The 16,863-nt window shown below is 42.8% G+C and overlaps 1 protein-coding gene across 1 annotated transcript; it reads right to left on the bottom strand.

Annotated features, from left to right (window-relative positions):
* Positions 1–628: 628 nt before the first annotated feature.
* slc27a4.L (solute carrier family 27 member 4 L homeolog) lies at positions 629–16,351 on the bottom strand. Its single transcript, XM_018241055.2, has 13 exons — positions 16,167–16,351; positions 10,358–10,522; positions 9,003–9,397; positions 8,621–8,779; positions 7,371–7,440; positions 7,205–7,296; positions 6,495–6,604; positions 6,201–6,410; positions 5,275–5,401; positions 4,930–5,067; positions 4,554–4,718; positions 3,474–3,620; positions 629–1,744 (listed from the first exon to the last, which is right to left on the bottom strand). The coding sequence occupies exons 2-13, from the start codon at positions 10,516–10,518 to the stop codon at positions 1,587–1,589; spliced, it is 1,932 nt and encodes a 643-aa protein (XP_018096544.1). The 5' UTR covers positions 10,519–10,522; positions 16,167–16,351; the 3' UTR covers positions 629–1,586.
* Between the last annotated feature and the right edge of the window lie 512 nt (positions 16,352–16,863).

The following is a 16,863-nucleotide window of genomic DNA, read 5'->3' as shown; positions in this document are numbered from 1 at the left end:
AATTTTGGATTTTGTAAATTTCAGGAAAAAAAACCCCTTAGGGTTGGCAATCCTTATTTAAGAAGTGCACCGGCCTGTGACCCTAATCACTTACCTACTACCCCAGGTTAGCACTCTGGTGCACTTTTTTTTTTTTTAAGAAGAGGAGCAGTGGCACAGCCCAACAAACACCTTCCCAATGATATAATGTTTCCTTCTTGTTTAAAGGAACAGTAACACCAAATAATGCAAGTGTTTTTGAAAGTAACAAAAATATAATGTTCTGGTGTGTTTGTTTTAGGGATGCACCGAATCCAGGATTCAGTTTGGGATTCGGTCTTTTTCAGCAGGATTCAGATTCGGCCGAATTCTTCTTCCCAGCCGAACCAAAACCTAATTTGCATATGCAAATTAGGGGCGGGGGAAATCTGTGACCATTTGTCACAAAACAAGGAAGTAAAAAATGTTTTCCCCTTCCCCAGGATTCGGATTCGGTACGGTATTCAGCCAATTCTTTCACAAAGAATTCAGGGGGTTCGGCTGAATCTAAAATAGTAGATTTGGTGCATCCCTAGTTTGTTTATATAAACTATAGTAGAGTTTCTGAAGCAAGCTGCTGTGTAGCTATTGGGGTAGCCATTTAAAGCTTAAAAAAAAAAAATAGAAAAGGCTCAGGATTAAGCAGCAGATAACAGATAAGCTCTGCAGTATACAATGGGATTCATCAGAACGTATCGGTTATCTATTGTTTATGAATGGCTGCCCCCATGGCTACACAGCTGCTTGTTTATATGAACTACAGTTGTATTTCTAAAGCAAACACACCAGTTTTACCAGTGCAGGGCAACACTACATGATATTGTCATTCCTTTAAAACACTTTAATTTTTTGGTGTTACGGTTAATTAAGTTGAACAGACTTGTCTCAGGATAGGAGACAAGTAACAATGTGCTAACCTTGCCTCTTCCAACCTCATTTGGATGTGCTGCCATTACTTACTGATATTGCAGGGAAGAAGAGGAGGTGGGACACTAACACTAGAGTCAAGTCAGTTGGATTAGGGTAATGTACCGAATCTCGGCTCCACTTTAGTTCCCACACAACTACAGAAGCCAACACTACATTGCGTTTGTCTCTCCCCAGACATAATGAATATAAAACATGGATACAGTAGAACATGCTCCTGATTATCCTCAGACCACAGGATGCTGTGAGCCAGGCCTAGGCCATGCATGAAATCGCCTTCCATCAAATCATTCATATCCCAGGAAGGCCGAGTCACAAGACAGACAGAGATGGAGTGTACGAGACACAAGAGGAAATACTAGAGCAGCTTATTGCCATTTCTTTCTCACACGGTCTGCTAAAAAAAATAAATTAGAAAAGAAAAAAAAATTTAAAAAACACACGTCCCTTTTTTCAACCATTAATGCACACGGATCCCACTGTCCGATGTAATACTTTGGTTTGCAAAAAAGAAAAAATTCCCTATTGGATGATCACATGCCAGGACTTCCCTGCGCCTCTCCACCAGCAAAACGTGATGATAGTGTTCCAACCCCGTCATGTGACACCATGACTAGCCCCCCCACCATCCAAGATGAGGCTCAAAGCTTGAACTTGCCCGTTTGAATCCTACTGTACATGTCTGGGGTCAGGGGGGTGTAACGTCCTTGCTGGGAATCCAAGACAAACAGTGAATCTTTAACACAGAGTGGATTAAAGCCTTCCTTCTTCATCTCCGTTTTCTGGAATTTGTAGGTCCCTGGAGATTGGAGCAGAAACGTGGTGAAATACAATATATAGCACCAACATATTCCACATTGCTTTACAATGATTATACATCATTCACATCAGCCCCTGCCCGAGTGGAGCTTATATCCTGTATGTTTTTGGAGTTGTGAGATTTGACTGTCTTTTGAATATCCTCCAGCTTCCAGCATCAAACAAATAGCACAGCTTGCAGTTTGTAAACTTGCCACAACCTTCTCTAACTTCTCCCATAGTCCCCCTACTGCGTTATAATCACCCAATTAAAAGTCAGTAAAGAGGAAAAGGGAAAGGCAATAAATGAAACACTCCACAGTAGTCAACTATGGTAGCATAGGTATTCCCCTGTATTAAGCAGTAACAGCCCCCTAAGTTTGCTCATAGTCTGTACAGAGAGATCCCAGAAAACTATGGCAGCATAGGTATTCCCTCGTACTAAGCACAATTCAGCAGGAACAGTCCCTGTAATGAGTGTGACACTGCAGTTCTCTCTCTTGGGAAGTTAGAAGAGGAAAGAAAATGTGGCTCCTCCATCTTGCTGGTTTCTGTAGTTGTTTTAACATGCTCCAACCATTTATAGTGTAACAAAACCTTGCTGGAGTGCTCTTGGTTTGGCTTTGGGGTAATGAATGACTTGTCAGAGCTTAATCAAGCTGTATCATAAGACACAATAGATAAGAAATTGGGACTTTGATTCAGAGAACGCTCGGCTGGATTCCAGGACCTATGCCACAGATACCAATCTATATAATCGGCTCAACAGGGCTGTTTCTGAAGCAGTCCATCAGTCTGCCATTTGTTATGCAGTCTTGTTGTTAGGGTCATTGGCCACAGCAATTGTGAGTTAAATGGCACGTTTACCCTGGGTTTGAATAATGGAAATAGTAAAAGCTGAATATATAGATTTTGCCTAGGATTGCAGTTTCAACCCTGTCTCAGCAACCATTATCTGACAAGCTACTCATCAGCATTCACAGGGTTCCTCTTGTGTTTCTACTAAGCTAGGAGGGGTACACCCAAAGAGGCAATGAGAATTGGTAATAAATGAGAAGGAAAGGCCTATTTACTTGGGGTGCCAAAAGGTATGCACCACCAACTGATTGTATATACTTACCTGAAACCCTGGGCCGCTGCTCCTATCAGGAGAAAACTGCACCAGTCCTGGGGTTCTTCCAGCGAACAGCACGGAGCAATTGGCTTCCTTTTTCTTCTTTCTTTAAATTTCCCCACAGCAGACGCATGTGCAGTCATGTTGAAGTTTGGTTTTTCACTCTACTGCACATGCGCACCCACACGAAGAAAGAAGAAGCCGGAAGCCGATCCGTGGTGTTCGCTGGTAGAACACCCGGACCAGTTCAGTTTTCTGCCGATAGGAGCACCGGCCCGTGGTTTCAGGTAAGTAAATACAATCACTTGGGGTGCCTAACTTTTGGCACCCCCAAGTAAATACAGCTGTTCCTTCTCCTTTAAATTATTGGGGACGTGACTAACTGAAGGGGGGGGAAGAGAAAAATGGCAGTTGTCATATCTGGGATGGGTTAACTTACAGACTATACAGGCAGATGCCATAAGTTTATACTAGTGTAGGTAATCCCCTGTACTCATTTAAATTAGGGTGTTTACCCCCTTTTATTCCAATTTTCCTTTTAACGGAGATGCTGTTGGGTTCTTACTATTTGCAAATTATGGCCTGCAACATACTAAATGCCCAATTCTCTTCTTACCGGTCTTGTTCACTTCCGGCAATATTCTCAGGAAGACGGGATGTGCATAAGCGGGCAATGATTTTTTCAGGTCCTTGGCAAACTTCTCAAGGTCACAGGTGCTGTTGGGGTCAGCGACAGCGGCCATTCCTGCCCTCCCTTCCGTTCCTTGGAAGAACAAATAGGCAATTAGTGCAAATCTAAATAAAGAGGTCCTTAGCCGACTATAAACTGCTAGAGGTTGCACTTCCATATAACAACTTGAGTGATCCCTGTAGCCATAATGTGTAATATCCAGCCAATTTATTCAGATATCCTAAAACATGGTCCTACTAGTCATCCTCCTATTGCTTCAGGAAACCCGACAGTATTAGAATGAAGACACACAGAGCTACTAGTAGCAGCTACTACAAAATGGCAAAAAAAAAATCCCTACCAAGCATTGCTACTGCTAAAACACACGTAGTGTTTTAGCAAAAGCCAATTATCACTATTGCCTATTTTGTAGCTGTGACAAGTAGCTGCTACTTGTAGCTCTGTGTGGCTTCACCTCAGCACTGTTGAATCCAACTCCTGAAACAATGTAACAGAAGACCGCTCTCCATCAGCTCCAGTTCCAAGAAAGCTTTGCACTAGTGATGTGTGGGCTGGCCTGAAACCCGTGCTCCCTTCCGCTCTCCCCGCCTGCGACCTCACACTGCCAGCTTCTGGCCCCTGAATTTACAAACTTGCTTTTGCCCTCCCCTTTCATGATATCACTACAGGGCGGGTCTATAAATAGAGGGGGCAGAGCAGACAGGTCTCATTTGGGTTGTGAGGGGGCAGATTAAGGTTGGGTGCCGGTCGAGGGAAACTCACTACTTTGCACACTACACCTAATTTACACTACAGAACATGCAAGGCATTGCGGGAATGGGAGTCTTGGCTGGAGGACACCTGACTACTGCTACATTATACAAAGACACACAGTAAGAACCAGCAGTGCAGAATAATAAAAAGGCAGACATACGGATGTCAGTAGCAATTATATTTACAAATAACTTTAAATCCATGGAATGTATAATGGCTTTATATTTAGCAGATACTGCATGGTACCCTTACCTGGAATTTCCACGCCATAGACCACCACATCTGCTTGCCCCAACAGCCGGCTCAATGTACCCTCCACTTCAGTGGTTGACACGTTCTCTCCCTTCCATCTGAACGTGTCCCCAGTGCGATCACGGAAATACATGTAACCCAGATCATCCATTACCAACACATCTCCTGCAAAAGAGGGGGACATGTCAATAAAGAGCACATTACTGACTGTGAAATAATTATCCGGCAAAGACGCATTTGATGCTATAGTTTGCTCCTAAATTCTACCGCATGTGTTTTGTAGCGTAGAGCACAATGTTCTGTATTATGGAACACAGGCTGCCAACATAAAACTGCAGTCTATCTCAAAAGCACAAGATGTTAGTGGCCAGCTCACCTGTGAGATATGCCATATCCCCACACTTGAAAACATCTTCCGCAATCTTCTTGTTGGTCGCGCCCTCGTTCACATAACCGTCAAATCTGCGCAATGGGTCTGATTGAATGATACGACCAACTAGCTGGCCTGGTTCACCTAGAAAGGAAGAGTGGAGGATATTATAAATTATATGTATACATATCATGCAACATGTCTCAGCCTATGGCTGTCACCAATATTTCCACTCAGCACTTTAGGGATTTACCCTTTTTATTTAGTGTGTTCCCTGCACACACTTTTTATATGGTGTTTTTTCTCTTTGCTGGAAAAAATCCCATGTGCGGCTATGTGCTGTGTTCTCACCTGGTTTGCATGGGATACAAAGACCTTGAGCATCACGGATAAGCTCCATCGTTTCCTCATTCACTTTCATCAGTCTTATGGGATACACAAAAGGCAGAATCCGGCTATTAAATCCACAGGCTCCCACCTGGAATGAAACACATAACACAGAAGCATTATAATCAGTGACATGCAACCTTGTGCACTTGCTTCCCCCTGCAGAGAGGAGAGGAAACTGCACCCGTGCAACTGAAGTGATCAGAACATGATTGGGCATTCTGCTTTCTGGCACAGCCAGGGGAACTGGGTCTTTCTTAGGGCAATTCATAAATATCAGAAAGCTTTGATTTTAATCCCAGCACCTGGTTGGATGCCTTTATTTCCCGTTGAACAATAAAATTTCCAAGATTTTAAACTCTAAAAACAAAAACTCATCAAGCAATAAATCAGATCATGACAACTACTCTTCATCCCTTTAAATCTGAATGCATCAATTGGAGGAATAATAGTTTTAGATGCACCCTGCATGACTAAGATCTGATGCCAGAAATTTAATATTAATCTACCCGGGGGCATTTCCGGCAGTCAGCGTGAAAGTGACAATTGGTGCAGTGGGACTCGACAGAAACAACCAGATCAAAATTTTACCCATGCACGTGGGGCAAACTCGGGATTTTGACAGGTCTGGACTGGGATTCAAAATAGGCCCTGGCATTCCAAGCACAAAGAGGCCCAAACAGCCCCACCAGCCAAATAAATAGTGACTGTCTATGGCACCTAACAGCAGCCCCTCTGGCATTTGTCAGAACCCACAAATTGCCAGTCTGGGCCTGGGGTGGGATTACACATACACCTTGAAAAACACATATGAATATAAGAAACATGAGCAAGCTAACCTGTGCCAATCCAGCTGCTTCATCCTACCTCTCCCAAATAGGCACACTTACATGATTGTCAAAGTTGCCCAAGCTGCAGTTGCATTCAGTCGCTCCGTAGAACTCTGCCACCTGCGGGATTCGGAAGCGCGAGGTAAATTCTGTCCAAATTGCAGGGCGCAGCCCGTTCCCCAGAGCCATCCTCACACGATGCTGAGATTCTGCTTCCCGCACTGGCTGGTTCAGGAGGTAGCGGCAAATTTCCCCAATATACTGTACTATCTGTGAGAAGAGATGGTTACCATTGTGAATGGTTCATACGGAAGCAGCCATAATAAAGGTTAAAGGTCCTCTCTAAAAACTCACCGTGCAGTTGTATTTGGCACAGTCATCCCAGAAACGAGAGGCAGAAAACTTCTTTTTAATGACGACAGTCAAACCGTGTAGGAGACACTGACCAATTCCCACAATGTTACCTGCAGAGACGAGTCACAAAACCAGATGAGATTTGGGCTTCACGCAAATTTGTATTTAAAGAAAAGGGACATAAGAGAACAGAATCAGCTTGGATCAGTTGACTGCATGGAAATGCCTGATTGGTTATTCTGCATTCCGGCAGCCTTTAACCATACTGTTAAAACTCTGCCTTCTATTAACAGGCACGTGGAAGTGTGGCCGTATTACAATGAGAGCTGGTGCAGCCACAATCCATGCAGTGTTGGTGGACGTCAACCCTTATTGGAAAATTCTACCCAGTTAATACCTGGGATTGGGGAGCAGAACCATATTAGAGTTTTAGTGACACAGTTTGGGAGTGGGCCGTATGATTGAGCCATGAATTCTATGTACATTAAGAAGGCATAGAACACACAAGCAGGACAGTTAAGAAGGATATTGCAGATTTCTGGCACTCAGTACCATGTCACAGCCAACGATCACACCACTACTCCAGTTCATTCCCTATCTAGATAAATGGGAAACACGGAGGCTAGCTGGCACCCACTTCTAATGCTTAGAAATGCACACAAGCAACAAAGAGGAAGGGGGCGATTAGGATGATACTTCTGCATATCTACCTGCGGAGTGGTAAAGTGGAAGGCAGTCATATACCACATCGTCGGAACTCATACCGAATCCATAATGCACCAAGGCAGCCATGCGAAAGTACCTGGAGCAAGACACCGTTTCAGTACATGGAGAGGAATATTTGGACAGAACCATTTGATAGGGAATCACACTCACCTGCTATGCACTACAATTGCAGCTTTAGGGAGACCAGTCGTTCCAGATGTATAGATGTAAAATAATTTATCTGGAAAAACAAAATTTCCATTTGTAAAGCAGAATTATATTAACAATATAAAGTTATTGTCCCTGATTCGAAGGAATAATGCCTCCGTTTCCAGAGTTAGAATAAGAAAAAAAAAAAAGCTAGCCCCCCCCCCTCTAGGGAAATTAAACTGCCTGTTATCATTCACTCATTATAATGGCTGTGGTTGCCATGGTAGCAAATGATCTGCAAGAGCAGTGAGGTCCCAATCAGATACAAATATATGGCTCAATAAAGTGCTTATCTTAGGACAATCTTCCTAAATTATTTATTAGGGTTGGGAGCACGTCTGTAATTAAGCGCAGCATTTCTGTGCAGCAAAACCAACGACAGGGAGGCCGATGGCATGCAGCAATTTGGTGGAACTTTGCCCGTTACGTTCAATGGGAAAGCCAGCACAGGAGATTGTCATTAAAGAAGAGCATCAGATCCATGCTGAAACTTTTATTTAAGTCTAGCTGAACTCATTGGCTAGGGGTATCTGATAATGAGGAATAATTATAAAGATGGTCTCACATGCTCAGATTTGGTTGGGCAGAATGGCTGATCTTGACCGTCCTGCGTGATTTTTTGGGCTTGTATGGCATTTTGGGTTGGCAGATTTGACAGAGCGCCTCACAATCCTATGGAATCAGTCTATCCAAATATTATCAGTCTTTTTCTCAAAGCAGATTTGGAAGTGGCGGGGCTATAGCTACTCCTCTTTTCAGATTCACTTTGGCCAAATAAACATACCATACTATTTGGCGGATTGGGTAACTATAAAGCTGGCTATGCACTACCTGCTAAAAGCTGCTGACTGCCCCTGTACACCATGAGGGAACACAGTGGCCTGTGTATGGGGCCCTCAGAAGGCCCTGAAGGATTAAAAAGGCTGGCCCTTGCCGACAGGTCTCTGTGGGGATCAAACTATGACCCGATTGTTGGCCCATGGGCCAAATGATCGGACAAGCCCAATATGGCCCAGTACAAGGGTGTCCAAAATGGGCAAAGATCTGCTTGTTCTGCGACCTCACCGACCACATCTGAACTTGTAGGGCCAGGCTAGAGTTTGGGCAGTGTAGGACCACCTGTTACACTCATAAGCAAATGTTTGGTTATAAGTAGCAGAGGAATGAGTCGACACAGACCTAAAACAAAAGAATGTCTCGATATACCGTACCTGTAAAGCTGCGGCCGGGACCCTTTGGTGGATGGCGAGATGCGCTTTGCAGGATGGAATCAAGGAATTCAGTGCCGACGGGGACAGTTTTGGAATCACATTCTCCAAAGCAGTAAAGGCGGACTGATTTCCCCATCAAGGAGTAGACGTCACACATGGCTGGAAGCATCAAACAGAATTTTAGTAATAATAGCATAAACCCATTTTTCCCCAATAGGCAATAAACCCAATTATGTGCCAAAAGGGATTTGGGGTTAGGCCCTAAGCAGACATGGGAGGCCACAAGATTTGCCCTAAATCTTGACCCAGCCCTTCTCCAATAAACGACAGCACTGCAACCAACGGCCATTGGCTGGAATATACCCCATTTACATCTGCTCACCTTGGGACATCTCTTTCCCAAAAACGACAGCTTTGGAGTTTGAGACGCTGAAGCAGTGTTCCAAAGCATCCAACCGCAAGTTGAAGTTAATCAGGGCAGCCTCCACCCCGATTTTGGCCATACCCAACCACAGACCCACATACTCATTGCAGTTCTCCATAAAAATCGCAATGACATCGCCGGAGCGGAAGCCCTCGGCGTGCAGGAAGTTGGCCACTGCATTGGAGAACTCATCGAGCTCCCTGAATGTCCACGAGACTCCCGTTCCTTCGAAAATTAGAGCTGTTTTGTTGGGGTGGCGTTTCACGCACTCCTGGAATATGTCAGGGACTGTGTTTCTCTCGTGCAGGTGCTTTCGCACTTGAAGCTTCACCCTCACCAAGGTAAAGGCTCCCCTGTTCATAAGAGAGTTTGTTTATACAGTGGTCATTTTAATAAATTCATACTGGGCCTTTTATGAAACCAAATATCAGCTTCTGGCTTGGGAATAACAAATCCCCTTCCCAATAAACCATGCCTTTACCCCCTTTACATGTCTTGCGTCTCAGTAACAAAGTCCAGCTTTTATCTTGTGCTCAGATATATATATTATGAAACGGAGTCCAAGGGCGCATAGGATTAAGCAAACAAAAGGCTTTATGACAGGTACCATGCACCAACGGGTAAGGCACGGAGGCCCCAGGTTCCAAGCATGTCGCTGGCAAACATACTGTATATATGGCAATAAATGCGACAGCCTACATTTCCATCTGAAAGTCTATTTTTCTTTATTGCCCTCTGTAATTAGATGAATCAACAGGGAAGTTCGCTTTAAAATGTATTATTGTATAAGTAGTATTCTTAATTTCTAAACAACAAAAATAATTTTGTCTCTTGTTATTCAGCTCTAAGGTTGGAATTTAAACTGGTTACTAAGGATTAATTGCCATAGCAACCAGGCAGCAGTTTGGAACCCAGAAGGCTAATGGCACATATAGTGTGATAGCTATGCAAAACGAAAATCTTTTGTCTCTAATTTTTAAAAATTTGGAAATGCAGAGTCATGGGAAAATGCCAGAACTAATCATGCTTAAATCACTCATAATTATCACTAAAATAATGGTCTGCCAAAAACAGTGCCTGCTGTGCAACTCCCCAAAGCAATTCAAGCAACATAGAATTCAAGAGACTGATGACATCAATGAGCGTTCAGGTTTTTCGAGACCTACAAATGGGAAGAGGCGTTGCATGAAGGCCTGGCGGGTCTCTGTGTACTTGAAATGTCAGGACCTACTTTAAACCTCAGGGAGCTAGGGTTCTGCAACTTGTCCCTTACTATCGGAGCCATGGGTAACTGGGATGGACATACTACTTACCAGAGATCTCTTCTTATCGTCATGAAGAAAATCCTCATGAATTTCCATCCTCCAGAGCCGAGGTAGAAGACCAGCACTGCGCCGACACACTGAAACCATGGCAGACCCACTGCCTTCTTGAGCAGCAGGAGAAGAGCCGTGCAAGAGGCCACCCGTAGCATCCTCCTGAGGAACCAAATAAGTCTGTGAGCAGAGCTGGGACTTTAACCCTTGTGTATCAACCTAACTCCTCCCACACAAACACACGTCTCCAACCCCACACTTGTGAAACACACTCCCAGGACAAAGTCAGTGCTACCCAGGCCGAATACCAGCTGTGTGGCCCAGTGCCATAGGAAGCAGCAGGAATCCTAGAAAGCTGAAGCAGCATGTTCCAGAGCTGTTTGTAGCTTTCCCTGTATAGAACATACAGTACAATACATAAAATAACTGTCCCTTTGTGACGGATTACTCTTTCCAGCAACTTGGAGAAACAAAATATTTTTCTCAAAATTGTACCCATCAGGAATCACAGGGCCCTGTACTATATGAGGGTATAGCTTACTGTGTGCCCAGAACATTCCTTCTTTGTATATTTGTATTTATACATATGGGAGGAGGAGGTGCCATATTGATTCCCTTAGACAGTACAGTATGAGGGTATAGCTTATTGTGTGCCCAGAACATTCCTTCTCTGTATATTTGTATTTATACATATGGGAGGAGGTGCCATATTGTTTCCCTAAGACAGTACAGTATGAGGGTATAGCTTATTGTGTGCCCAGAACATTCCTTCTCTGTATATTTGTATTTATACATATGGGAGGAGGTGCCATATTGATTCCCTTAGACAGTACAGTATGAGGGTATAGCTTATTGTGTGCCCAGAACATTCCGTCTCTGTATATTTGTATTTATACATATGGGAGGAGGGAGGTGCCATATTGTTTCCCTTAGACGGTACAGTATGAGGGTATAGCTTATTGTGTGCCCAGAACATTCCTTCTCTGTATATTTGTATTTATACATATGGGAGGAGGTGCCATATTGATTTGCTTAGGCAGTACAGTATGAGGGTATAGCTTATTGTGTGCCCAGAGTATTCTGAAACGTTGACAATAAATTTTTCTTTTTAACTGCATTCTGGAATCCTGGAGTGCGTCAGTTTTGGGAAACCACGCAGTCACTATTCAAAGCTATAAATATGTCAATCTTTGCTTCTGACTCTTGAATCAAAGCAACATAAATCTCTTGTCCTCCAGGTTGGTTAATCAGCTGGCTTCTGCTACATTGTTTCAAGAGTCAGAGCCAGCAGAGAATAGAAACAGACAGGCTGATATTGCTTTCAGTAGCAATGACATTTTACAAACATTGAAAATGTGTCATGAATATCTATGGGAACTAGTTGATTAGGTTTATATTTTCATTCATTATTTATTCATTTTGGGGGGTGGAGTTTTTCTTTAAGATGAAGAGTGTGTGTTGGGGGGTCAATGTATATTAGTGAGCAACAGCTGTGAAGGTCAATTTACATCTACATTTCCATTCTTTTTTTCCTTTAAATCATTTAATTGGCTGCCTGTGCAGCAGCTACGCCATTGTATTGGTTACTCGGCCAATCGTATTATGCTAGGAGGGGTCCGGGTGATAATAAGCTGAACGATAGTAACTCGCAGTGAAATGCGTTGTGTTTAACAGGATCGAAACCTTTCATATGGTTTCCCAAGGATAAACACAACCCATCTCCAAACAGCAAAACACGAACGGATACTTTAACCCACATGAATGTTTCATGGGCCGGAGCTGCATATGCAATCTGCCAGCTGCACTCCAGCCCCAAGGAGCATGTGTCTAACAAACATGGCCGCATGCATATTTTAACGGTTAGATAATTATTTGGAATGCAGAGTGTAACAGCAGAACAGTTCAACGCTGAGGTGGTGTGTTCTTTTCAAACCCATTTAAAGGGGTTGTTCACCTTCAAACAACTAGTTGTTTTCAAATAAATCACCAGAAATAACGTCTTATTCCAATTACTTTCTATTTTCTATGTGTGACAGAGAACAGAGAAGGAATGTGCTGGGCACACAATAAGCTATACCCTCATACTGTACTGTCTAAGGGAATCAATATGGCACCTCCCTCCTCCCATATGTATAAATACAAATATACAGAGAAGGAATGTTCTGGGCACACAATAAGCTATACCCTCATACTGTACTGTCTAAGGGAAATAATATGGCACCTCCCTCCTCCCATATGTATAAATACAAATATACAGAGAAGGAATGTTCTGGGCACACAATAAGCTATACCCTCATACTGTACTGTCTAAGGGAATCAATATGGCACCTCCTCCTCCCATATGTATAAATACAAATAAATAGAGAAGGAATGTTCTGGGCACACAATAAGCTATACCCTCATACTGTACTGTCTAAGGGAATCAATATGGCACCTCCTCCCATATGTATAAATACAAATATACAGAGAAGGAATGTTCTGGGCACACAATAAGCTATACCCCCATACTGTACTGTCTAAGGGAATCAATATGGCACCTCCTCCCATATGTATAAATACAAATATACAGAGAAGGAATGTTCTGGGCACACAATAAGCTATACCCTCGTATTGTACAGTCTAAGGGAAACAATATGGCACCTCCCTCCTCCCATATGTATAAATACAAATATACAGAGAAGGAATGTTCTGGGCATATAATAAGCTATACCCTCATACTGTACTGTCTAAGGGAAACAATATGGCACCTCCCTCCTCCCATATGTATAAATACAAATATACAGAGAAGGAATGTTCTGGGCACACAATAAGCTATACCCTCATACTGTACCGTCTAAGGGAAACAATATGGCACCTCCCTCCTCCCATATGTATAAATACAAATATACAGAGAAGGAATGTTCTGGGCACACAATAAGCTATACCCTCATACTGTACTGTCTAAGGGAATCAATCCTGCAATTTGCATTTAAATGTACAACTGGAAATTTGCAGACAACGCATGTTTTGTGCATAAAAGCACATTCATCCTTAAATGCCTATCCAAAGCAACAAATGTAAATGAATCCCTACTTATAGATAGGATATTATCCCCTTCACCTCTGTGATTCATGCAGTAGGAAAATACATTAACTCTTGCAACAATAAGCCGATTGTACGCTGAACAATACTACATAACAAGTGAGCGAGAGTGGGAGCGGAGGAATACGCTTTATCATCACATACGCCTATAAACCGACACAAGTATATTGTCCCGTGCCATACACTAAGCAGTTATGCCAAGTGAAACTGGGTTAGGGGTCAGCGTGGCTTTGCCGCTGTGTGACTGAGTTGTGAAATGTTTAGCCATTGTCGAGTGACTCACACAAATGGGATACAAGGGGCTGAGGTTAATCCATCATGTACTGGTATGTAGGGGAGAGGTGATACTGTGCGTAAATGAAAGGGTCAAAAAAGGTCAAGAGAGACTCATCCTGGGGAGGGAAAGTGCTACTATTGGGCAAATGTTGTGTTACCTTTGTTCTATATTCTCAGTGTCTGCTATGTACAGACAGTGCAAGACATGATTATCACGAGGTCAATCCTATTTAAGCACATAGGACAATGCCAGCACCTGGATCCAGACTTAAACCTTAAATCTTATTGTTGTTAGGGCTGCTCAGGGGTGAAGCATCCAAAAGCACATGAATACTAATGTGTGCAATGTTTTATTATTCATACGACTTTATAAAGCACCAACCTACTCTGCAGAGATGTACATAAATATAAATAGAGCTTACAATCTAAAAGGAGGTATAGGGGCATGAGCTAGAAGAATCTCACAGGTATGTTACAGAATTGTATAGAGAATGCTGGTAACTTTAGGAGTTTAAACCCCTTCAGCTCAGAGGAGTAACATTTGTTCATTGCCTGGCACCCTCCTGCTGTTGCACGTGCCTCTTCTGCCTAGCCCTAGTTCCGGCCCTGCTTATATTTAAATCAGATTGGTGGTGGGCAAGGACAAGTAAACACTAGTGCCTACACAGAAAATACAGCCCTAGACATACATAGTTCCAATAATTCCTAGGGCAGCATATAAAGCTTCACTCTGGTGTTTAAAGGGATTGTCCACCTTTGAGTTAACTTTTAGTATGATGTAGAGAGGGATATTCTGAGACAATTTGCAATTGGTTTCCATTTTTATTATTTGTGTTTTCTGAGTTATTTAGCTTTTTATTCAGCAGCTCTCCAGTTTGCAGTTTTAGCAATTTAGTTGCTAGGATCCAAATGGCCCTAGCAACCAAGCATGATTTGAATAAGAGACTGGAATATAAATAGGAGAGGAAAAAAGTAGCAGTAAGTAGCAATAACAATAAATGTGTAGCCTTACAGAGCATTTGTTTTTAGATGGGGTCAGTGATCCTCATTTGAAAGCTGGAAAGAGTCAGAAGTATAAGGCAAATAAATTAGAAACTATAAAGAATATATAATGAAGACCAATTGAAGAGTTGCTTCGAATTGGACATTTTATAACATACTAAAACTCCCCTTTAAGCAGCATTTTCAGGAGTCTGAAGGGTTACACCACCAGGATGTTTCCTTTTGGAGAGCAGCAGTGGATAAAATGCTGCCAGGGTGAGAGAACTGACCTTTGCACATAAAACTGTCGGCAGGATCTCCGCCTGTCACCTCTCTCTCTCTCTATGTGTGTGTGTCAGCTAGTGCAACCACCACAAAATAACATTTTTGGACACCGGAGTGATGTTCTCAAACAGATGCTACCATTGGTCAGACTGCCCCATGTGTCAGTAACCTTAGTGATGTGAATAGACAGTTGCAGTCTCACCCTAACTGCCCTTTGATGCTCCAAAATGCAAAAAGGATGTTCATTTTTTATACAGTATTTGTGGTTTTTGAGTCATTTAGCTTTTTATTCGACAGCTCTCCAGTTTGCAATTTCAGCATTCTAGTTGCTAGGGTCCAAATTCCCCTAGCAACCATACATTGATATGAATAAGAGACTGGAATATGAATAGGAGAGGAACTGAATAGAAAGATGTGTAAATTAAAAAGTAGCAATAACCATAAATCATTTTTTATATTTGTGGTTTTTGAGTCAATTAGCTTTTTATTCGGCAGCTCTCCAGTTTGCAATTTCAGCAATCTAGTTGCTAGGGTCCAAGTTACCCTAGCAACCATACATTGATATGAATAAGAGACTGGAATATGAATAGGAGAGGCCTAATTAGAAAGACTTTAAATAAAAAAACATAGCAATACAGAGCGTTTGTCTTTTTAGCTGGGACCCCCGTTTAAAAGCTGAAGGAGAAGGCAAATATTTCAAAAACCATAAAAGAATAAACGAAGACCAATTGAAAAGTTGCTTAGAATTAGCACACGTCAAAACTTAAAGCTGAAGCACCACTTCAAGGCGAAAGGCCTGACGTTTGGGACTAAACAGATTTTGATAGTGTGACAGGGAACAAAAGAAACATCTACTGACACTCCCCATCACATCTGCCAAATACTCTCTGAATAAACAGAGGAATAAAATCTATTACCATAAAACCCACAATCCACTGTGCTCCGAAACAGAATTCATTAAGCAGAGGCTGTACAGGCTCATAACCTTGTTGTACAATAGGCAGCCTATGGCACTGCAGCTGCTACCGAACTACAACTCCCAGAATGCTCCTCGTTGAAGATGTATGGAAGCCCTGCTGCAACAGACTGGCACGTTAAATGTTACTCATCATCCCTTATGTCCCCTGACTGCTAATGTCACCGATCAGCATCGTGATCCCACCCTATAACCCTCAGCACTCACCTTCAGCTTAAGAGGCAGTTCAACACTTAAATGGAAGCGCTTTCCCGCAGCCTCCTCTCTGCTTCTCCCTCCCCAGCTCCGGCTTTCAGACTCTTGACACCACCAGGCTTGTAAAGACCCTTCCGGGAGCGCCCAGTCAGGTGACTTTCCAAAGCTCCGCCTTTCTGCGCTACACGTGCTACACCCAGAGGCATGCTGGGACGGGAATCTGCGTCAGGAGCCCGGAAGTAAATAAGAAAATGCTTCCGATGCTTATTATTATGCTTTCTTTATCTGCATATCTATATTGGCTAAATATATCAGAGCAGAGATAACCTTTACCTCAGTGATTATAACGCCCGAATGTTCTCGCCTTCTTCTATATATTTCTATTCATGTTTAATTGGTGTAGCCAGTGATATTACAGGATAAATTGCAAGTGGTGTTTATTTATTTTTTTCAATTACGTATGTCTTTGTTCAGCAGCTCACCGGAAACGTCTGGTTACTAGGGTTCCATTTACCCTAGCAACCAGGCAGTGGTGTGAAAGTGAGACTGGAAGATGGGACTGAATAGTCCCTCACAATTAATACACAGTACAATACATTCATCATTCCCTTACCTCCCAACAAAGAGGGACAAAAAAGTTGTGGCGCGTAGCGTGGCGACATTTTTTGACCATGCCCATTTTTGAGGCCACACCCCTAATTACCATGTT

Source organism: Xenopus laevis, chromosome 8L (genome assembly GCF_017654675.1).
Source record: "Xenopus laevis strain J_2021 chromosome 8L, Xenopus_laevis_v10.1, whole genome shotgun sequence".
Classification (NCBI taxonomy): Eukaryota; Metazoa; Chordata; class Amphibia; order Anura; family Pipidae; genus Xenopus; species Xenopus laevis.
This window is presented reverse-complemented; position numbering and strand designations above follow the sequence as displayed.

Excerpts from the sequence above, each read along its gene's own strand:
- slc27a4.L (XM_018241055.2), bottom strand. The coding sequence starts at position 10,518 with ATGCTACGGGTGGCCTCTTGCACGGCTCTTCTCCTGCTGCTCAAGAAG. Across the intron at positions 5,402-6,200 it reads TGGGCAACTTTGACAATCAT|GTGGGAGCCTGTGGATTTAA; the intron begins GTAAGTGTGCCT and ends GTTTCATTCCAG. Across the intron at positions 5,068-5,274 it reads TTGTATCCCATGCAAACCAG|GTGAACCAGGCCAGCTAGTT; the intron begins GTGAGAACACAG and ends CTTCCTTTCTAG.